General features: G+C 42.2%; 2 protein-coding genes across 2 annotated transcripts in view; one reads left to right on the plus strand and one right to left on the minus strand.

Moving 5' to 3' along the window:
• Window positions 1–1,315: 1,315 nt before the first annotated feature.
• On the minus strand, window positions 1,316–12,952 carry sirt4 (sirtuin 4). Its single transcript, XM_059988439.1, has 3 exons — window positions 12,889–12,952; window positions 8,295–9,089; window positions 1,316–3,609 (listed from the first exon to the last, which is right to left on the minus strand). Exons 1-3 carry the CDS (start codon window positions 12,937–12,939, stop codon window positions 3,457–3,459), a joined length of 999 nt encoding a protein of 332 aa, XP_059844422.1. The 5' UTR covers window positions 12,940–12,952; the 3' UTR covers window positions 1,316–3,456.
• A 117-nt stretch (window positions 12,953–13,069) lies between these two features.
• Window positions 13,070–23,311, plus strand: part of ctu1 (cytosolic thiouridylase subunit 1 homolog (S. pombe)) — a 28,612-nt gene continuing 18,370 nt past the window's right edge. Inside the window, exon 1 of the mRNA XM_059988458.1 lies at window positions 13,070–13,168. The gene's annotated coding sequence lies outside the window, so the exon portion shown is untranslated. The remainder of the gene's footprint in view (window positions 13,169–23,311) is intronic.

A 23,311-nucleotide genomic window follows, 5' to 3' on the forward strand; every position in this document is an offset into this window, starting at 1 on the left:
TTATAATTGAACAGAACACACTAAATGGCTTTTAATGGACTTGCCCAATGGACCATAACCACTGCACATCTTAGGATACTACCTGTGTCTCAATATCACCAAGACCAAGGAGATGGTGGTGGACTTTAGGAGACCTAGGCCTCACCATCCAGAGACAGAGAAGCAGCTTCAGCGGCAGGTTGTTGTCAATGCATTGCCTCTCAGACAGGATGAAGAGATCATTACTCCCCAACGCCATTCGGCTCTACAATTCAACCACCAGGGGCAAGACATGTTAAAGTGCCGGGGTTAGAACTGAGCTTAAGTTACCACTCAATGCACTTTAGTAAACTATTTAAGAACTTTTTAAAAGCTATTTATTAATGCTTTTTGGGAGGGTGATTTTAGATGCATATCATATTTATACTAAGTTAAATACTGTATGCAATTAGTTTTGCTATAATAAGTGTATGGGACACTGGAAAAATGTTGAATTTCCCCTTGGGGATGAATAAAGTATCTATCTATCTATCTACTTAAAGGACAATGTTAATGTCAAAACCTAACTCTGGTTAGGCCACACTTGGAGTATTGTGTCCAGTTCTGGTCGCCTCACTATAGGAAGGATGCAGAAGCACTGGAAAGGGTACAGAGGAGATTTACCAGGATGCTGACTGGTTTAGAGAGTATGGATTATGATCAGAGATTAAGGGAACTAGGGCTTTACTCTTTGGAGAGGAGGATGAGAGGAGACATGATAGAAGTGTACAAGATATTAAGAGGAATAGACAGAGTGGACAGACAGCGCCTCTTCCCCAGGGCACCACTGCTCAGTACAAGAGTACGTGGCTTTAAGGTAAGAGGTGGGAAGTTCAAGGGGGATATTAGAGGAAGGATTTTTACTGAGGGAGTAGTTGGTGCGTGGAATGCACTGCCTGAGTCAGTGGTGGAGGCAGATACAGTAGTGAAATTTAAGACACTACTAGACAGGTATATGCAGGAATTTAAGGTGGGGGGTTATATGGGAGGTAGGGTTTAAGGGTCGGCACTGTGCTGTACTATTCTATGTTCTAATGTTCTCAAACGTGTGACCATAGGTTCGTAAAAAACAGAGGGAGGCCCATGTCATGCCCTGATCTAAATGATCTAAAATTCATGGCACTGTTTCATGAAAAAATATTTGTAACACCTACCCAACAGGCTGGTATATGTCTAGGGGAAAAGGAGATCCAGCCACTCACCAACCCCACCTCCCGTACACGCAGGTGCTGTGAGAATCAAGTTTATGCCGCGCGTACCACACAATATCAAACTCACACCAGATACCATTACAGAATACACTTTAAAGATTTTACTAAAACTAAAATCCTACTATGCAATACAGTATATACGAAGAAAAAGAAAATAAAGCAAAAGGTGCCAACTTATCAAAGTTCAGTCAGTTTAGTGCACATCGTTGGAGCTCAACCATCGAACCATTCGACCCCTCGTCACTTGCCTCCGACCTCCACGTCCTCGCACCTGGGACCACCCCGGTGGTTGACCGAGCAGTGCAGCACACGTCCACCTTCCTCGGTGTCTCCTTCCTGCCTCTCCTCAAAAGACCGTGAAACCCCCAAGCTCCCAGCCCCACAAGACAAAATAACATTCCCCATTGGTTAACAAATGAACACAATCCCCATATCAGCAAGTCCAAAGCTAAACAGCTGCGAGAGAAAAACACTTTAAATTAGACATAAAAGCATTCCTACTTTAGCAAACCAAAGAAGCCATTTTGATTACATACACAATACATTGTACATATTAAATAATCCTACTGAGGAAATGAAAGACTTGACATGATTTTTTTTCTATGGTTTTTCTTTGGCACCTGAACATACATGAAAGATTTGCATTCTCAGCTGACTGTTTGCTTTTATTTAGATCTTAGACCCTTATTTCAGATTAAACTAAAATATTTTCAATCTTTATGTAAAGTTCTACCACATTGTTATCATTCTTTCCTAAAATCTGCCTTAACACTTGTTTTCTCATTGCAAGTTGCTGGGACTAAAATAGGCCTTACCTCAGTGAATCCTCAAAATATTGATCTGGGTAACTATCTATTATCCATTCCTGTTTGCAGCTCACACTGTTATTGATAATTGATAGTTTGTATAATCTACAGGTAGATGAAAGTCCCTATTGGTTACTGCATTATCCTTGCTATAAGAGTCTCCAATTTCCTAATTTATATCATCCCCCACATTACGACTACATCAGAACCTACAGCAAGCTCCCTCCAATTTTCTCTGCCTGTTTTAACTCTACCCAAATTGATTCTGCTTAATAATTTTTTGAGCCCAATCTTTACTCTCAACTGTTTTTATCTCATTGTTTATCAATCCAGTGCTCTTTTTGCAATTTGCTGATCTTAATTAAAAGTTAATAACTCCTTTGTTCCTCTTGACAAATCAGGTACTATATACTGTGTGTGTGGCTGAACTCCAAATTACACAACTTGGCCCAATCCTTTCAAAATCGATCTTCACTGAATCATTGATTAAATTATGTCGGATGTAGAACATGCTCAAGGGCAACTGTATCATTTATTTGTGTCTTCTGTGTGTTTAATCACAGCAAAAGAACATTGTTTTTTCCAAGAGAATTATTTAAAACAAAAATAATATTTCCATAACAATGTGCTATGAATAAAATAGATCACAGGTATGACATAGGGTTGATAGCCTTCCTCTATGTTTGTATGAATATGTGGAGACATATTTAACATTTGGGAGCAGTTGAAAGATTTTTATATGAACTGTTCTGAAGTATCCCAAGCTTTGCTGTAGTTCAGTTCTCCAGGTTACCAATGACATGAAAATTATTTGCTCTTTCTGCACACATTAAGGATTATTTCTGGATGATTTAGACAATTCTATCATTACATATTGGGTAATATTATTGAAAATGAAAAGCAGAATTTGATCAAGTACTTTTCAGGATAGTAACATTACTGTCAGGAGAAATTGTAGGCCTGTGATTGGTGAAATGCAACAAGTAAATAAGTGTTGTTTCTGTTTTGCCCTTCAGGACCACTAAGAAATTTAAATTTTTTCCTCTTTGAAAAAGTGTTTAAGATTATTTAAGTACATATTGTTCTTTTGAATGCAGGAGACCATACATGATGTGAGTCAAAGGTGATTTCTTGAAATAATAGCCTTTATGAGGCACACATTTTTTGTAAACATTCCTTTGAGTAGAATATATCTGGATAGTGGTTGCATTCCCTTTCTCTGGAAAAGCATTGAAGATATAATTTCTCAATAAAGTTTTTTTTTTGGATCTTCACAGACATTCTATGCAGCCTACATATATAAAAACATACCAGTGAATGAGAAATAAGAGATAAAAGCAGTTACATTATTATTAATCTACTTATACATAGAATCACATTTTACCAACACCAGGAGTTTCCTCATTTACAATGTCACAATGTTAAAAGGGAAGAATGCTTGGCAGAATCTCCCCACATCGAGCACTGATTTTCAGAGTGGCCAGTTTATCTGCTCTTGTCTCCCCAATATTCAGTATTGCAACTGGCAACTTCTTCTCATAGGCTTCAATGATGAATCTATATCCTGAATACACCTATTAATGGAAAACATAAATAGTTAAATATTTTAATTGATAAACTGCCCAGACAGGTATAATCCATTATGTATTTGAACCCAACACTAAGGCAGGAGCTTAATGCCTTTCACGACCCCCCCCCCCCCCCCCCCGGGAACAGAGACTGTCCTTCCAGAGGATTCATGTACATTTTGCTGGGCCATTCATGGGCACAAAATTCTTGGTATAGTAGGAGCATCTACAAAATTGCCTGAAGTGTTTCCAATAGCCTCCTACAGCTTTGTAAACAGCTGATGTGTTGAGAATCCTCTTCTCTAGGACTGGTGTTCCAGAACACTTTGTCAGTGACAATGGACCACAGTTTGTTTGGGAACAATTTCAATCATTACTGAAATTGAATGGAATAAGACATATTAGATCTGCACTATACCACCCAGTTACAAATGACTTGGCTGAAAGGTTTGTCCAGAGTCTGAAGAATACATTGCAAACAACATCAGCACAGCACACCAATTTCCTCCATGCATAACACAATGCAGCATACTGCACAACCAACAATTCACCAGTCATGCTGTTCCTGGTTTGTCCCTTCCACTCGCCCTCCGAACTGCGCAAACTCAATCTCAGAAGGCATATGCAGGACTGTTACGAAGGATGAACAACTCTGATGGGCAGAAGGGTACAGAGTCGCCCATGCCTCCTCCCCTTTTGGAAAATCGCAAATCACTACTATTTCGATGCTGCTAACAAGGAAGTAAGAGAGACAAAAGGAAATCTGCCCGGGCAGTTGTTATTGATAACAGCTCATGAAAGTTAATGAGAGAGAGGCACAGCTAGGGTGGAATGTCTCCTACTAACAAAAGAAGAACGGAACCATTGATTACTGCTATTGTCTTTTGGAGAAGGATTGTTTACTTAGTACTGTTCTATTCATTGAAACCTCTCAGGGGGCAACCTGAGTGGGCTGGTTTGATGGGTTACATCACCCTAACCTGATTGACACCTGAGACCCCGTGAGTGGGGATAAAAGTAAGGTCTGAGGTAACACCCCTCAGACGCACCAGGAGAAACGCTAGTGAGCATCAGAACCCCCACGAGACAGGGTGGGAGACCGGAGACCGAACGAAGGGTCGGTAAATTTTAACTCGCAGTGTCTTGTAGCGAGACCGGTGGGGGCTTGTGTGTGCGTCCACCCTTGCCTGGGTGACGAGTCCACCACGGAAGAACGGTCTAGCTAAAGGACAGAGGGGTCGTACGTGAATGGCCACAACAACAATGCATCGACGGATCAAAATCGTAAAGGAAGGTTGGCAAGATAATAGCTGTTATTGTTCACCCGTTTTCTCTCTCCAACAATTGAAACACCGCGACCAACAACGACCGCAGCCTGCATGAACTGAACTGAACTTTATATTTCCATCTGACAATTCATTATCCCCAGACAATGATAGAGCTTATTTCTTATTGATTATTATTATATCCGCACTTTTAGGTTTAGTATTATCTATATATTTGCATTGATATTATTTTTGTGTATTTTTACTAATAAATACTGTTGAAAATAGTATCACCAGACTCCAACGGACCTTCTATCTTTGCTGGTAAGACACCCAGTTACGGGGTTCGTAACAGGACAAACAACTGAAACAAATTGAGGGCTCCTCAAACAAAGAGGTTTGAGGTTTCACCCCTGGACAAAGGACTATTTGGCAAAATTAAGGACCAAACTGAACCACTCTCCTACACAGCGCAGGCTGTGTCTGATGAGATAACACCTCGATCAGTTGAGGAGAGCAGTGTCAATTGTTAGAGAAGAAAGCTGTCCAGAGCTGCCAAAACCACTTCCTGCACTTAGAGTCAACTCCTAGACACACTCGAATTTGTTTTGCAGACGTAAGTCTAACCTGCCGAGCAGAGTGCCCTCGCCGGTAAGGAAAGCCTTTATCTCACTACATTAATAAATCCTCCACAGTGATTAAATCCTTAGGCCTGAATGGGACAATTTTAAATTTGCTGTGCTGTGGATGTGTATATAATAGTTGAGCTGCAGATTGTAGCTACACAGGGAGTAGTGTTGTGAATTTAAATATTTCAGTAATATTTGACCAGGTACTTTATCAGGACCCACAGCTTCACTTTGATTGATCTGGGCTAGGGTCTTCCTCACATCTGCTGCAGCCAAAAAGAGTGCCTGCTCCTCAGGGAAAGAGGGGTCCTTCCTAATTTCCTGAATTTTAGAATGCTCAAATATAAAAGGCACTATGTCCATTCTGTTTTTAAGCATTACCTCAGAGACTGAGTCTGAAACATGTATAAAAAATGGCATGTTGCTCTGAATTACTTGGAAGAGGAAATAACATTGTGAGAACTAACATATCCTCTAGACACATTACTATAAACATAATGCAGCATATATGGACATCACTGGACCTTTCTGAGCTAACCAATTAGTTCCACTCTGCTTAACTTTAAACCCTTAAAAATATCTTGCTATAGTTTTGAAAGTTTTCATGAATAGTTGGCTACCATCACCTTTTTAGGCTGTGCCTTACAAAACACAACTCGGTATGCAAAATAAAATCACCCATTTTCCTCATAGTTCTGTAAGAATTCCTTAATTTTGGACACCTCTAATAAAGCTCTTCGTAGTCTTTGCAGCTCTAAGGAAAGTTTTCTTATTCTTCCAAGTGACTATTTTGTCTTATTCCTGATATAATTCTAGAAGATAATCTTCTGCATGTTATCCAAGTTTTGGACATGCTTCCTAAAATATGGTGTCCATAATATGACCTAATATTCTAACCCAGTTAGTATATTATGTTTCATTGGCAATCCTACAAGCCTTTTGATAAGAATTATTTGATGGGAAATGTGTACAAGGAATACTGCCTGATAACTGCAGAGCAGTATTCTGGATGTGTAATTGTTCTGGTATTATGGAATGTGGTGTATAACACAAAATTGGTGCAGTTTAGTATTTTCTGCTTTTGTATCTTTTGGTGCAGGGTGAGTGCTCCCTGGAAGTATACTCCTTTTTAGTCCTTTCCCCTCCTCTCCATTTTATTCTACCTTTATCCTCCTTTCCAGTCCTGGTGAAGGGTCTTGGCCCGAAATATCACTTCTTTATTCCTCTCCATAGATGATGCTTGACCTACTGAGTTCCTCCAGCATTATGTGTGTGTCACTTCAGATTTCCAGCATCTGCAGAATCTCATGTTTCATAAAGTATGCAGTGGTTTTTATAAAATTCAGAACTGAGTAAATTGAGAATATAAATGTAGTATTTTACTACATTTACTTTACTTTGTCAGTAAACAATTGATACTAGAGTGTACAATCATCACAGTGATATTTGTTTCTGCACTTTGCGCTCCCTGAAGTACAAATCAAAGTAAATATAATCAAAATTTAAATTATAAATCATAATTAGAAAATAGAAAAGGGAGTGAGGTAGTGCAAGTCAGGTCCGGATATTTGGAAGGTACGGCCCAGATCCGGGTCAGGATCTGTTCAGCAGTCTTATCACAGTTGGAAAGAAGCTGTTCCCAAATCTGGCCGTACGAATCTTCATGCTCCTGAACCTTCTCCCGGAGGGAAGTGGGACAAAAAGTGTGTTGGCTGGGTGGGTCTTGTCCTTGATTATCCTGGCAGCACTGCTCCGACAGTGTGGGGTGTAGAGTGAGTCCAAGGATGTAAGATTGGTTTGTGTGATGTGCTGGGGTATGTTCACAATCTTCTGCAGCTTCTTCCAGTCTTGGACAGGACAACTTCCATACCAGGTTGTGATGCACCCTAGAGGAATGCTTTCTATGGTGCACCTATAAAAATTAGTGAGGGTTTTAGGGGACAGGCCAAATTTCTTCAGCTTTCTCAGGAGGTAAGGGCACTGGTGGGCCTTCTTGGCAGTGGACTCTGCTTGGTTAGACCAAGTCAGGTTATTTGTGATATTCACCCTGAGGAACTTGAAGCTTTTTAAAGATTTGGGAAAGTCTTAAGGACAGAAATATGAAGATATCAATCACACAGTTAGATTTCACATGATTTGGTCTCCAACAAATTACAGTAAAAAACATTTCAGTTGGGATGACACAAATGCTTACTCTTGGAAACTTAATATTTTGTCTAATTACCTGCCCTTCCCCACCCTCTTTTTAAAGCAGAGGGCATTGAGAGAAGATGTGATAAAGGTGTTTAAAATGAGGAGTCCATTAACCAGGTAGAGAGAAACTGAGTCAAGAGCTAAAGAACAGAGATTTGAAGTGTTTGGCAAAAGAAACAATATCTATATGCAGAAAAGCTTCCTTTTATAGAATGGCTGGTCAGCTCCTAGAATGCATTACCTGCTGGGGTCACAGCGACAGATTCAAATGTGATTTTCACAAAAGCCCCCATCTCAGTAATTTTGATGATCCTATTAATGGTTACTCAATGCAAAATAGAGCTCTGTTCTTTGTTTTTCTCATAATGATAAAGATTTTCACAGATCTCTGTAAATTCTAAACTGGGTTTCCTTCCACTGCCCTGCAATTTAAATTGCGATGACTACATTAATGTAAACAATAGTTACTTAGATAGTTAGCAGCTAACCACACCTGATGTCTGCAGGGTGAAAAGATGCAAAAAAAGTGAAAAATCTGACAATTCTATCTGCCACTTTTAATCCTGATCGAGTGACAACCCCTTTGATAATCTCCGCCACTCACCTGTAGTGAAGAGCCAACGACTAGAACTGCATCAGACTCAGCCACACGTTCATGGACAAAATTCACTTTCTCTTTGTTCACTGTGTCTCCAAAAAAGGTGACATCAGGTTTCAGGATTCCACCACAGTTCTTGCATGTCGGAACATTAAAGTGTTTGACTTGCTCATTGGCAAAGAAAACATTTCCATCTGGAGCTATTTGATGTACTTCTTCAAGCCAAGCTGGATTCAGAGCTGCAAATTCTTCTTGAAGGCGACTCCTAGCGGTTGTCTCCCCACAGCCAAGACAAATCACTCTGTGAGTACAGCCGTGAAGTTCTATCAGGTTCCGGCTTCCCGCCTTTGTATGCAATGCATCCACATTCTGGGTCACCAACCAATGCAGTTTTCCCATTGTCTCCCATTTACTTAGAGCTCTGTGTGCATCATTTACCTGGCGAGAACTAAATTGTGGCCAGCCAACATAATTTTGTGCCCAGTATCTCTGTCTGCCCTCAGCACTGCGGACAAATTCAGAGTGTTGAATGGGGCGTCTTGCCTTCCGAGCATAAAGTCCTACATTTTCAGAGCGATAATCGGGAATACCTGACTCCGTCGACACTCCTGCTCCAGTTAGCACAAACAGTTTCTTGGACCGTAAGAGAAATTCCTGAAGATCCTCAAACTCAATGGCATCCAAAGGAAGGCAAGAAGGAACAAATGAAAAATTAGAAGCAATGGCAGAACAGTAGTTCTTGCAGATTTGTTTCAAGAAGCAGCATTTCTCTACAGCTGGGAAAGTGGTCAGAAACCGCATCTAGAAATAAACGCATGCAGAATCACTTTTTTTCTAAATAGTTTCTAAAAAAAAGAATAAATATCTGTGTATTTAGGACAAAGAATCAAAGTTAAGGCCTCAAAAGCCAGGAGAAATTTATACAAAGCGATGTCTCAGTGCAAAGGAAGAATTTGATTGATCAGTAGCTGGGATCTTTTTTTGTTGTTTGAATCAGGATATGTCTCAGCCCAATATGTCAACTGAACTAATTTCTATAGATGCTGCCAGGCCTGCTGAGTTCATTCAGCATTTTGTGTGTACTGCTCAGGGTAAATCCTACTTATTTCATCCACATGTTATTTTTGATCTGATAAGACTCTCCTAATCGCTGTTGCCTTAATTCTAATAGCTCTTTTAAAGGTTTTGTATTTAACTAAATTAGTTTATAGTTTTGGGGTTTTAATTTAAATAATTTATTGCTTGATGAAGTTTACATTAAAGCTTGAAAACATTTACGTATAATGCAAGCCCTCCAGAACATATAAAGTCACTTTGCACCATCCCTTATCTCTATTGTCCTTTTAAGCACTTCCATCCTTTATTCTGATAGCTGCATCAGCTGAATTGAATTGTACAGCTTTAAATGAAGACCATAATCAGCCACAATGGCTTCAGGAGAGATACATTAAGAAAAAATCCTCATGATCTCAATGGAAAGGAAGGGATGGTGATTTCATATTTTCCTTGTCATTCAGATTAAAGAACCTTATTTATTCTAGCTACTGTCATTTTGGAAAATTGGACTAAAGCGATATTCCTAAAATGCAATTGTTTTATTTTTGTTCTTTAACTTTACTCATATTGACATGGGAGGGCACTCCACCTTGTCCAATGCACTTCCTGTGACATATAATAGCACAAGATGTTTCTACTTTTGAAAAACCACAATATTGTCAGCTGGAAGAGATCAAACTCTGGTTTCACGGCTTGAGCAGGAATTGGCACCCCTCCAATGCACACACGAGGCTATGAGTCTGTAGTCTGAGGGACAACTGCTGAGTGACTACCACACAGACAAGGAGATCTAAGCTGGTGGTGTGGAATCCTTCCAGTGCAACTCATGCAGGTGGTGATTATTCTTCAAACACAGAAAATGGATGGATATGGGTATGTGCAGGCAGAAGAGATTATTTAGTTGAGTATTTAAATACTAGTTGAATCAGTTTCTCAACATCATGGTTGAAGGACCTGTTCCTGTGATTGGTGGTTTGCAATCGGAAGCAAGGGTGTGCCCAAAATGGAGGCCATCAATATTTACAGCAGTAGATGGTGTGCAAGTCAACTGGGTTTTATCCTTGATCATGTTAAGCAGCTTCACGTTCACTAGTGTAGTGGAGAATATTCTGGCATCCCTGATATGCCTGAAAGGTCCTGGGAGGCAGGAGTTAAATCACTTTCCAGTACATAACTTGATTCCAAAGATGCTCCCGCAGACACACTATTTATTTTAGGACACACACAAAATGCTGGAGGAACTCAGCAGGCCAGGCAGCATCTATGAAACAGACGACATTTTATAGACAGTAGGTGCAGGAGTAGGCCATTTGGCATTTCGAGCCAGCACCGCCATTCACTGTGATCATGGCTGATCATACACAATCAGTACCCCGTTCCTGCCCTCTCCACATATCCTTTGACTCTGCTATCTTTAACAGCTCTATCTAATTTTCTTGAAAGCATCCAGAGAATTGGTCTCCACTGCCTTCTGAGGCAGAGCATTCCACAGATCCACAACTCTCCGGGCGAAAAAGTTTTTCCTCAACTCCGTTTTAAATGGCCTACCCCTTATTCTTAAACTGTGGCCTCTGGTTCTGGACTCCCCCAACATCGGGCGGGAACATGTTTCCTGCCTCTAGTGTGTCCAATCCCTTAATAATCTTATATGTTTCAATCAGATCCCCTCTCATCCTTCTAAATTCCAGTGTATACAAGCCTAGTCACTCCAATCTTTCAACATATGACAGTCCTGCCATCCCGGGAATTAACCTCATGAACATACGCTGCATTCCCTCAATGTCTTTCCTCAAATTTGGAGATCAAAACTGCACATAATACTCCAGGTGTAGTCTTACCAGGGCTCGGTACAACTCCAGAAGGACCTCTTTGCTCCTATACTCAACTCCCCTTGTTATGAAGGCCAACATGCCATTAGCTTTCATCACTACCTGCTGTACGGGCATGCTTACTTTCAGTGACTGAAGAACAAGGACACCTAGATCTCGTTGTACTTCCCCTTTTCCTAACTTGACACCATTCAGACAGTAATCTGCCTTCCTGTTCTTGCCACCAAAGTGGATAACCTCAAATTTATCCACATTAAACTGCATCTGCCCACTCACCCTACCTGTCCAAGTCACCCTGCATTCTCATAACATCCTCCTGACATTTCACACTGCCACCCAGCTTTGTGTCATCTGCAAATTTGCTAATGTTACTTTTATCCCTTCATCTAAATCATTAATGTATATTGTAGATAGCTATGGTCCCAATACCAAGTCTTGCACTACCCTACTAGTCACAGCCTGCCATTCTGAAAGGGAGCCATTAATCCCTACTCTGTTTCCTGTCTGCCAACCAATTTTCTATCCATGTCAGTACCCTTACCCCCAATACCATGTGCTCTAATTTTGCCCACTAATCTCCTATGTGGGACCTTATCAAAGGCTTTCTGAAAGTCCAGGTACACTACACCCACTGGCTCTCCCTTGTCCATTTTCATTGTTACATATTCAAAAAATTCCAAGATTAGTCAAGCATGGTTTCCCCTTCGTAAGTCCATGCCGACTCAGACTGATTCTGTTACTGCTATCCAAATGCACCGTTATTTCATCTTTTATCATTGACTCCAGCATCTTTCCCACCACTGATGTCAGGCTAACTGGTCTATAATTCCCTGTTTTCTCTCTCCCTCCTTTCTTTAAGTGGGAAAACATTAGCTACCCTCCAATTCACAGGAACTGATCCTGAATCTATAGAACATTGGAAAAAGATTATTAATGCGTCCACTATTTCTGGAACCACCCAGCCACACTGGGATGCAGACCGGATATCTGGGGATTTATCAGCCTTCAGTCCCATCAGTCTACCCAACACCATTTTCTGCCTAATGTGAATTTCCTTCAGTTCCTCCGTTGTCCTCTGGCCACTATTACACCTGGGAGATTGTTTGTGTCTTCCCTAATGAAGACAAATCCAAAGTACCTGTTCAACTCGTCTGCCATTTCCTTGTTCCCCATAATAAATTGACCCAACTTCCTTCACCAGGACTGGAAAACACTATTTGTGCAGCCAACCTCTGGTGTCCAGAACAATTTCCTTGGCTGTTCAAGGCGGAGTGATTCAGTGGTGATAATGCTATTAAATGGGAGCGATGATTAAGTGAGCGGCCTTTGCCTGTCTCTCCGGGATTGCTTGCTTGCTTGTAAATTTTACAGGTTCTACCGTGGCTGGTGAACTCAATCCGCGAACTCTTCCACAGATGGCAGCTGGCTAGTTTGTGAGGTGTTGTGTTCCTTTCTGAGACCTATTTGCCCTCCCAATGCATGCCTTCAAATTCTCATTGCCACCCCAAATGATTGCTAGCAGCCCCTTCCCCTAAACTCATCCATCGTAAACCTATGACCAAGCCTTGTCGGTTCTGATTACATAACCAAAATATATTCTTTCTGACCGCTGTAACAACAGCTTTAAAGTCAGATTAAGTGACATGCTCTCTCCCTCTCTCTCTCCAGAGACCGATGAGCAGCACAACCCTTCTCCACAACCGTTAGAAACTGACCTTCGCGAGTGGCGACCTCCGACCAGCTGAGAACCGAAGCTGCAAGACCATAAACACTACAACTTCCAGCATCCACCGCGACGTCGAGCTCGCTCGGCCGTTGTCATTCGCCGAATGGTTTGAATCACGTGACGTCCTGCCAACCAGTGGAAGGTCACCCTCTGGAGGGGCCGCTGGGAAATCTGAGGTATGGCGCCTGCGGTTGCCGGTTGCTGATGAGGCCGGCAGATCGTTGAAAGCGCCTCAGAAGAATCGAGGAAATCTGAGGACGCGGGACTGGGTGAGTAAGTAGGGGTCACAAACAAGAGAAGATCTGCAGATCTGGAAATCCGAGCAGCACACACGAAATGCTGAAGGAACTTAGCAGGCCAGACAGCATCTATGGAAAAGAGTATAGCCGGCATTTCGGGCCGTGACCCTTCAGCAGGATTCGGCCCAACACATCGACTGTACTCTTTTCCATAGATGCTCCCTGGTCTGCTGAGTTTCTCTAGCATTTTGAGTAAGTAGGGAGCCTAGATTTGTAAATTTGTGATCCTTTCATCTCTAAATGTTAAATAAAGTTGATGTTGCATCCAATTTGCCACGTGGAAACGCTAAGAAAGGTTTAACATGACTACTCAGTCATTGAGAGCGCCTCACGTGTGTATTCCCAGCCATCAGGAACCACGGTTCCAGATTGGCCTACTGTTGGCTTCTTTACTAGAAAGAACCATGCCTGTCTTGGCCAGAAGAGACAGGTATTAGTTAATTGTAACAAAACGTTACATGGCCTTCATTTCAATGGGAATTTGAAGAGATTTAATATGTCACCAAAGGCTAGCAAATTTCTGCTGATGTACCGTGGAAAGCATTTTAACTGATTGGGCCCTCCATAGTGGATGATGATGCAGTGGACAGAATGGGAAAAATCTGCTAATCACAGGCACTAGCCTCCCCAGCATCAAGAATATATTCAAAAGACAGTGTCTCATAAAGATGGCATCATCATGAAGGACTCCCTGCCCCCATTCTCATGGCTTCATTACAACCGTCAGAGATTAGCTGAGGTTTCATGGAAATAGTTTTTAAAAAAGTATTAAAAGACACTATCATTTTGGTGAGTAACTGGCTATAAGATGTAGGAGCAGAATTAGACCATTTGACCCATCAAGTCTTCTCTACCATTTCATCATGGCTGATACATTTTCCACAGCTACCTGTGGCAACAATTCCTCATAGACCTGATTTTATTCTCACAAATCAATGAATATGTTGTATTTTTAAAAATCACTCCCTACTTGTACATAGTTTTCTCCTTTTGCTTGTTCTTTCTTTCCTCTCTTTTCTATAAGTGTATACCTCAGAAAAACATTATGTGGAGATTAGTGGCAAATGTGAATATATGATATATATGTACAGTATTGAAATACATCTTGTGGAAATGTTTGATGATGAACTTCAATAAAAAATAAATTACAAAAAAATACAGATAAATTCCACAGATTCACCACTCTGTCTAAAGTTCTATTCTGCGGCTGGGTCCTCTGGCCTTAGACACTCCCACCACAGGAAACATCCACTCCTATCAATGCCATTTGATAGGCTTCAATGAGGTCACCCCTCATTTTTCTGAATTCCAGTGAATGCAGGCCCAGAGTCATCAAACACTCTTCATATGACAGGCCATTCAATCCTGGAATCATTTTCATGAATTTCCTCCAGTTTCAGCACTTCCTTTCTAAGATAAGGGGCCCAAAACTGCTTACAATACTCCAAGTGAGGCCACACCAGTACTTTATAAAGTTTAAACATAACATCCTTGTTTTTATATTCTGGTCCTTTCGAAATGAATGCTAACATTGCATTTCCCTTCCTTATCACAGACTCGATCTGCAAATTAATCTTTAGCGAATCCTGCAAAAGAACTCCTAAGTCCCTTTGTACCTCAGCTTTTTCTATTTTCTCTCCATTTAGAAAATAGTCAATCCTTTCATTTCTTCTAGCAAAGTACACTTCCTGACACTGTTTCCATCTGCCATTTCTTTGCCCATTATCCTAGTCCAAATCCTTCTATAGCCTCTCTACTTCCTCAAAATTACCTGCCCTCGACCTCAGAGCTATCAGTTCCACCATTCAAATCATTGACATGTAACGTAAAAAGAATCAGTCCCAACACAGACCCCTGTGGAACACCTCTAGTCACCAGCAGCCAACCAGAAATGGCTCCCTTTATTCCCAATCATTGCCTTTGCCAATCAGCTACTTGCTTTATCCATGCTAGAATATTTCCTGTAATACCATGGGCTCATAGCTTGTAAGCAGCCTCGTGTGGCACATTCTCAAAGGCCTTCGGGAAATCCAAGTACACAACATCAACCAGTTCTCCTTTGTCTATCCTGCTTGTTATTTCTTCAAAGAATTCCAAGAGATTTGTCGCATGATTTTCCCTTGAGGAAACCATGCTAACTATGGCCTATTTTATCATGTGCCTTCAAGTACCCTGAGACCTCATCATGCCTCTCTCCCTTCTTGAAGAGCGGAGTGACATTTAAAAATTTCCAGTCTTCTGGACCCATTCCAGAATCTAATGATTCTTGAAAGATCATTACTTCTGCTACTTCTTTCAGAACTCCTTACTGTACACCAAGTGATTTATCTACCTTTAGACCTTTCAGTTTCCCAAGAACCTTCTCTAGTTATGGTAACTTCACACATTTCATGCCCTCTGGTATCTGGAACTTCCACTATACTGCTAGTGTCTTCCACCATGAAGACTGTTCATCCACCATTCTGTTGTCTCCCCCCCCCCCCCCCCCCCCGATTACTACCTATCCGGCATTGTTTTCCAGAGGTCTGATGTCCACTCTCGTCTCTCTTTTACATTTTATGTACTTGAACAAACTTCTTGTATCCTCTTTAATATTGTTGGCTAACTTACTTTTGTATTCCATCTTTACCTTAATTACTTTTAGTTGTCTTCTGAACTTTCTTTAAAATACTCTTCCCTTTCCTCTTTCCTTTAAAATACTTATCCCTCTTTAAGATGTATATATCCTGTACCTTCTAAATTGCTTCTAGAAATTCCAGCCATTGCTGCTCTGTCATCATCCTTGTCAGTGTCATTTTCCAGTCATTTCTAGCCTAATCCTATCTCGTGCCTCTGTTGTTCCCCTTACTCCATTATAATACTCATACGTCTGACTTTGGCTGTTCCTTCTGGAATTTCAGAGTGAATTCAATCATATTATGAACACGTCCCACTGAGGGTTCTTTTCCCTGAAGCTCTCTGATCAATTCTGGTACATTGCACAATGCTCAATCCAGAATAGCTGATCCCCTAGTGGGCTCATCTACAAGCTGCTCTAAAATGCCATCTTGTAGGTACTCTAGAAATGTCCCCTCCTGTAATCCAGCACCAACCTGATTTTCCCAAACTACCTGCATATTGAAATCCCCATGACTATTGTAGCATTGCCCTTTTGGCCTGTGTTTTCTATCTCCTGTTGCAATTTGGAGACCACATCCTTACGACTGATTGCAGATCTGTATACAGCTCCCATCAGGATATTTTTACCCTTGCAGTTCCTTAGCTCTATCCACAATGATTCAACATCTTCTGATCCTATTTCAACTCTTTCTAATGATATGATTTCATTTTTTACCAACAGAGTAACACTGCGCCCGCTGCCTTCCTGTCTATCCTTTCGATACAGACAGACAGACATACTTTATTGATACTGAGGGAAATTGGGTTTCGTTACAGTCACACCAACCAAGAATAGTGTAGAAATATAGCAATATAAAACAATAAATAATTAAATAATAAGTAAATATTGCCAAGTGGAAAACTGCCCACTCGCAGTTCTAGGCAGGGGACCCACAATGTCCACAATGACTTGGGAAAAAGGTTCCCCAAAAGCAGTTGAAGGGGTGCCATAGGGATAACCTGATTTGGCTTTCCTACCACCTGACACGTGTGACACCTTCTACAATAGTCGATAATATCCTTCCTCATGTTAGGCCAGTAAAAGTCTCTCATAACTCTATCTACTGTTTTCCTCACTCCAAATGTCCACCTAGGGGTATCTTATGGGCCAGGTTCAAAATTTTGTCCTGATAAACCTTCGGAACCACCACCTGGTGTACCACTGCCCAGTCCTCATCTGCCGGTACGGTGATCGGCCTCCACTTTCTCATTAATACTCCGTCCTTCATATAGTAGCCCACTGGTTCCTTCTTAATTCCCACTTCAGAGAGAGCTGTCTCCTTCAACGCCACAAGCTCCTCATCCCGTCTCTGCTCCTTTATAAGTTCCTTCCTCGCTAATGGTAAGTCCACCTCCTCTTCCTTACTTCCCTTAGCTCCACAATCCTCTTTCTTCTCATCCTTTAACCCCTCCTGGTGCAAGGCTGGGAAAAATATCTCCGCTAAATCAACGCCGGACTCAGTTAAATTTGTGCCTGTCTCAGCCGCTTTTCTCGACATGCTGCTAGTTACTGCGCAGGCAGGATAATGGGCGGGTCCTCAGCACTTACAGGCTTGCTCGTCAGCTTCACTGCTGAGTACACATCCCCACCTGCAAGATCATTACTGAGTAAGACATTCACATCACGTATCGGGAGTGCAGACCGCACTCTGATCGTGACTGGTCTGGATACCAACTCACACTTCAAAAAGATTTTATGCACCGGCACTGCCTCAGTCCCTTTTCCAACCCCTTCTATCATACGTCACTGGTCTCAGTCTCAGCACTAAAGTCCAACACACTGCTTAGGATTAGGGACTGAAAAGCCCCAGTATCTCTCCAGATTTTCACTGGCACTGGGGTTGACCCCTCCTTCACAGATACCAACCCAGTCAAAAGAAAATTCTCCCATCCCTCCTGAACTCAGCTTGGCTCCTCCTCCTTCTTCTTTAGTGACATTTCAGTTGGCTTAATGCAGGTGGTTGGGGTTGGTGCCTTTCCTTTCCATGTCTCTTTCTTCGGAGCCAGGTACTTAGATGCTATGTGACCAGCTTTCCCACAATTTTAACATGTAAAGCTGGGAAACTTCCTGCCAGCCTGCTTTTCCTCCTCCTTACCCTTTCCACTAGTCCCGGACTTATTCTCTGATTTTGCCGGTGGGCTTTCTCAACCAACCCTACTACCCCTCTGGTAGCTCTTATTTGGGGGAAATTTTATCTTATGGGTTAAGGCATACTCGTCTGCTAACTTGGCAGTCGCAGACAGAGTCACTGCCTCCTTCTTGTCCAAATATGTCTTCATACCCTCAGGGACGCAACTTTTAAACTGCTCAATCAGCATCAGCTGTTTTAATTTGTCCAGATCCTCACTGGCACCTTTTGAAGCGCACCAACGCTCAAAATACATGTGCATTTCACGGGCAAACTCTAAATATGTGCGCCCCACGGCTTTCTCAAATTCCGGAACTTCTGCCGGTATGCCTCTGGAACCAACTCGTAACTCCTCATTATAGCCCTTTTTACTTCATCATAATCTTTGGCCTCATCCATAGACAATGCTGAATAGGCTTGCTGAGCCTTTCCCTTTAAGAACACTCTGTAACAGAACAGCCCACTTCTCCTTAGGCCAGTCCTGATTCATAGCAACTTTCTCAAAATAGAGGAAGTACCTATCGACATCCATCTCCTCGAATGGGGGTACCAACTTAACCTCCTGATCAATCTTGAACCCCCTGTTTGGGTCCACCACGTGTCTCCCTGCCTGCAATGCTCGTAACCTATCCATCTCATACTGCCTTTCTTTCTCCCTTTCCTCAGCCTCCAGCTTCCATACTCGGAATTCATGCTCCCTTTTCCTTTCCTCCTCCTCCTTTAATCTCTCCATCTGAAGCTGAAGATCAACCCCACTAGGTTTACTCTCGGGAAACATCTGCTCCTCTTCAGAAAACATCCCCTCAGATACATAGGGGTCAACTATGGCTCTCTGTATCTCCGACTTCCTCATTGCCGGTTTCACCCTCACAAGTTTCAACTGTTCCGCAATATTTAACAATTCCAACTTTATGGCATCCCCAATGTCTCCGAAGTTGGTTCCCTCTGAACTTGTCAATCTCTATTTCTGCTGTTTACCTGTATTTCCCACACACCAAATCAGATAAGGGAATTTACCCTGATCAATTCAACAACCTCCCAGTTTGACGTTCAAAATCCCAGATAGAGGCCCCAATATGTTACGTACCCCATGACTGGGTTATCAAACTAGCAGGATTGGAATGATACATTGGAGTCTGGTGGTACTGTAACTAAAGGTGTTTATTAGTAAACTAAGTAATACAGTATCAAAAATGCAAATATACGTATAAAACAGGTTAGCAATGATAAATACAGAAGTGTAGGAATAAGAATCAAAACCAAGCTCTATCGTAGTCTAGGGGTAAATGAATAGTCTTAAGATAATGTAGAGTTCAGTTCAGTTTGGGTTGAGGTAGTTGCTGTTGTTGTAAAGGGGGTTTCTTCTTTGTTCTTTGTTACTGTGTATGTAATCAAAAGGGCTTCTTTGTTTTGTTAAAAGCAGGAATGCTGCTTTGTTGCGAGGGAGTGCTGGAAGCTTGTTTGGGTTAAAATTTATTGATAACGAGAATTGTATTCCTTTGTAAACCAAATGGGGATTAATGTTCTTCTGAGTCTGTAAGCTTTTATTGACGGGCTTTTGGGCAGATCGGCGCGAGGGGGTGGAGAGAGAGGACGCAATGCCGTAAACTGGGCGAGGAACGGACCCTAAGCGGGGGTCTGAGGCCAGGAGGTACTCCGAGGGGGGGGATGAAGCTAGATGTGCTTGGTTGACCACTCGGAGGGTCCTGAGCTGCGAGTCGAGGAGTTCGGAGGGGATCGAATGGTGGCCAGAAGACTTCAGTAATTGAGCTCCAACGGTTGTGCACGAAGTGGTTTGGACTTTGATAAGTTTGGCGCCTTTTCTTTATTTTTTCTCTTCATATATACTGTATCGTTATTAATCACTTAGTTATAGTAACCTTTATAAATTGTACTCATTTAATCGCTTATGGTATACTGTCTGTTTTTGGGCGAGGCGGGGACATCACACAGCATCCACACCAGCTGATTACTCAGTTTGGCGGGGCCGAAGGCTGCTCCCCCCTAGACGAGAACGAGCTGAGCGAGCCTGAGGTGACCCAGGGGGTTACATTGTGATGTTGGAGAGGGAGAGAGAGAGAGTGAGCGAGGGATGAGCAGCTGCAGCCAGCAAACCTACCGTTGTCGTCTTGTTCCGTTGTACTGTTGTGGTCATCGATTATGACCCTTCCGTTCTCGGCTAGACTGTTCTTCAGTGGTGGACCTGTCACCCAGGCAAACACAAGCCCCCACCGGCCTGCCTTCACACACTGTGATCTTCGGACCGATTCCCCCGAATTAATCCTCCAAGCCCCCATCTTCCTGTGGGTGCACAACACTCTTACAGTTCCCAGTGGCGTGTCTGCCTGTGTCTCAGCAGACCCGTCCTTTATCTCCCCTGCCGGGGTACCAGCCATCCATCAACTGATTATGTCCATCAAACTGGGCCACTCCCTTCTGTCTCCGCAAGCACCTGACATCACTCTGCTGTGTCAGCAAGGATTCACGTAAGCAGGCAAAGTCCTTAGAAGTAAAGTCAACAAACAGCAAAGAAGCCATAATTTTAAATCCTTGTGTCTCTCTCATTATCAGCATGTGCAGCATGGCGCCTCTTTCCCTCTTTATCTCTCTCGTTAGCAACATAGTTCACTGGGGGTTCAACTCTGGACCCCATCTCCCCATGGTTTTCTCATCATACATAACAATACCATCTGGAAATCTTGTTCTTGGCCACAGAAACTCCTGCCTGTTCCCCTAACTAATGAATCCCCTATCACCACAGCTTGCCTCTTCTTCTCTTCCCCCCACCCCCTTCCCTCTGAGTCACAGAGGCAAACTCACCAACTGCAACTTTTCTCTGTTAAGCCACTCCCCCCCCCCCCCCAACCTCCTCCCGATAGTATTCAAAGTGATGGCCACAAGGGTCCTTAACTCTGCACTGGCTCCTTAACCACTTCCCCCTTCCTGACTGTCACCCATTTTCCTGTGTCTTGCACTTTGGGTGTAACTAACTTTCTATAGGTCCTATCTATCACGCCATCAGCTCCCTGAATGATTTGTTCATTAACGTCATTTGTTAGAATCTGCAGCTGGATGCACTTCTTGAAGTTCTAGTCATCAGAGAGACTGGAGGTCTCCCTGCCTTCCCACATCCTGCAAGCAGAGCATTGCACTGTCCTTCCTGACATCTCTATTGTCCTAGCTGAGCAGATAGGAAGAAGAGAATGGGGAAAAGAGAGGTTTTCTTTCCTTTGCTTTCTCTGAGTGAAGCCTTTCTTCACAGAGGCCTTGTAAAGCTAAAGCCTTAAGCACACCACTCTGACTACGTCCACTCGATGGGCGGTGCGCCGATTGGTCACTGGTCAAAACTCTTTGACGCTGTTGCGACCTGCTTCTATCTTTTATCCTTCTACAGTGGACCTGATAAAGTCCCCTCCTCTCTAAACTTCCTATGTCTGTATTGGCCACTAGTCAAAGCTCTGTTTAAGTAAAATACAAAACAAATTAGATGCTATCAATATTACTGCAGTACTGTATAATTGTATTAGTTAATAGTTTTTGACTGAGAAATTCCTCCAATCTATGCTGTCATGTTCTTTTGACTGTAAATGAATAAAATCAGCACAGAAACCTAGTGGACCAATGCTAACATTAATTTCAAAATAAGATCATTGGGTGTATTTAAGGTGGAAATTAAGGGGTTCTTGATTGGTCACAGCATCGAAGGTTACGGGGAGAAGGGCGGGGGGGGGGTGGAGGATCAGCCATGATTGATTGTTGGAACAGACTTGATGGGCCAAAAGGCTTAATTCTGCTCCTATGTCTTATGGAATTCCGGTTCTTACTTAGAGGGAGACTTTCCTCTTTGTTAAAATTCTTTTCCTCTAGTTTTATTTCAATGGCTTCCTTCATCAGGCAGTTCCAAAGGCCATTGGCATGGCACAGTAGTTTTGTGATGCCATTTTCATTTAATTATGGACCTATATTCCCAAATCCATTTGTTCTACCACATTCTCATTGCCCTACTCCTCACTGTGTAAGATCTATCCTGGCTGGTCTTACCTAAGTGCAAAACCTCGCAACTGTCTACATTAAATTCCTTCTGCCATTTTTCCAGTTGATGCAAATCCCTCTGCAAGCCATGATAGCCTTCCTCTCTGTCCAGTTCACCCCAAGTGTTGGTGTCATCAGCAAATTTGCTGATACAGTTATCCTCATTATCATCCAAATCATTGATATAGATGCCAAACAACAAAGGATCCAGCACCCATCCCTGCAGCACACTGCTTGTCACAGACCTCCAGTCAGAAAGGCAATCATCTACCACAAAGTCAATGTCTAGTCCATTTTACTACCTCAGCTTGAATGCCACGTGACTGAACATTCTTGACCAGCCCCCCCCATGTGGTACCTTGTCAAATGCCTTGCTAAAGTCCATGTAGACAACATCCACTGCCTTGCCTTCATCTCCTTTCCTGGTAACTCACTCAAAACACTCTATAAGGTTGGTTAGACATAACCTACAATGCACAAAGCTGTGCTGACTATTCTTAATGTCATTACAAATATATCTGGTCCCTTAGAATACCTTCCAATAACTTTCCCACAGCTGATGTCAGACTCACTGGCCTATAATTTCCTGGTTATGTTGGAGCCTTTTTTAAATAGCTGAATGACATTGGCTATCCTCCAATTCTCTGGTACTTCTCCCTTTGCTAAGTATGTTGTAAGTATCTCTTCTCAAGCCCCAGCAATTTCTATACTTGCCTCTCATCGGGTCTAAGAGAACACCTTGTCAGGCTCTGGGGATTTATCCACCCTGATTTTCCTCAGGTAAGAAACACCTCCTCTTCTGTAATCTGAAGTTGATGCCACTTTGCCTCACTTCTATAGACTCTGTGTCTGTCTCCTGAGTAAATATAGATTCAAAAAAATTATTTATGATCTCCCTTCATCTGTTTTGGCTCACATGTGGATTATCATACTGATCTTCCAGAGAACCAATTTCGTCCCTTGCAGTCCTTTTGCTCTTAACATATCTGTAGAATCCCTTAGGATTCTCCTTCACCTTGTTTGCTAGATTAAATTCATGCCTTCTTTTAGCCCTCCTGATTTCTTTATTAATTGTTCTCTTGTATTTCTTATACTTCATAAGCACCTCATTTGTTCCTGTGTTCCTGTCTGCCTACATCTGCTATGCACTTCCTCTTTTTTGTCTTAGCCAGGGCTTAAATATTTCTTGAAAACCAAGGTTCCCTACACTCGTTATCTTTACCTTTTATTCTGACAGGCACATACAAGCTTTGTACTCTCAAAATTTCAGTTTTGAAGGCCTCCCACTTACCAA

The sequence above is a fragment of the Hypanus sabinus genome, chromosome 13 (genome assembly GCF_030144855.1).
Source record: "Hypanus sabinus isolate sHypSab1 chromosome 13, sHypSab1.hap1, whole genome shotgun sequence".
Classification (NCBI taxonomy): Eukaryota; Metazoa; Chordata; class Chondrichthyes; order Myliobatiformes; family Dasyatidae; genus Hypanus; species Hypanus sabinus.

Bases quoted from the DNA above. Each gene is read 5' to 3' on its own strand.
- sirt4 (XM_059988439.1), bottom strand. From the start codon at position 12,939: ATGGTCTTGCAGCTTCGGTTCTCAGCTGGTCGGAGGTCGCCACTCGCG. The intron at 9,090-12,888 runs GTCAGTTTCTAA...GTTTATTTCTAG, and splicing joins GGAGGTCGCCACTCGCGAAG to ATGCGGTTTCTGACCACTTT. The intron at 3,610-8,294 runs GTGAGTGGCGGA...TTCCATTAATAG, and splicing joins TCGTTGGCTCTTCACTACAG to GTGTATTCAGGATATAGATT.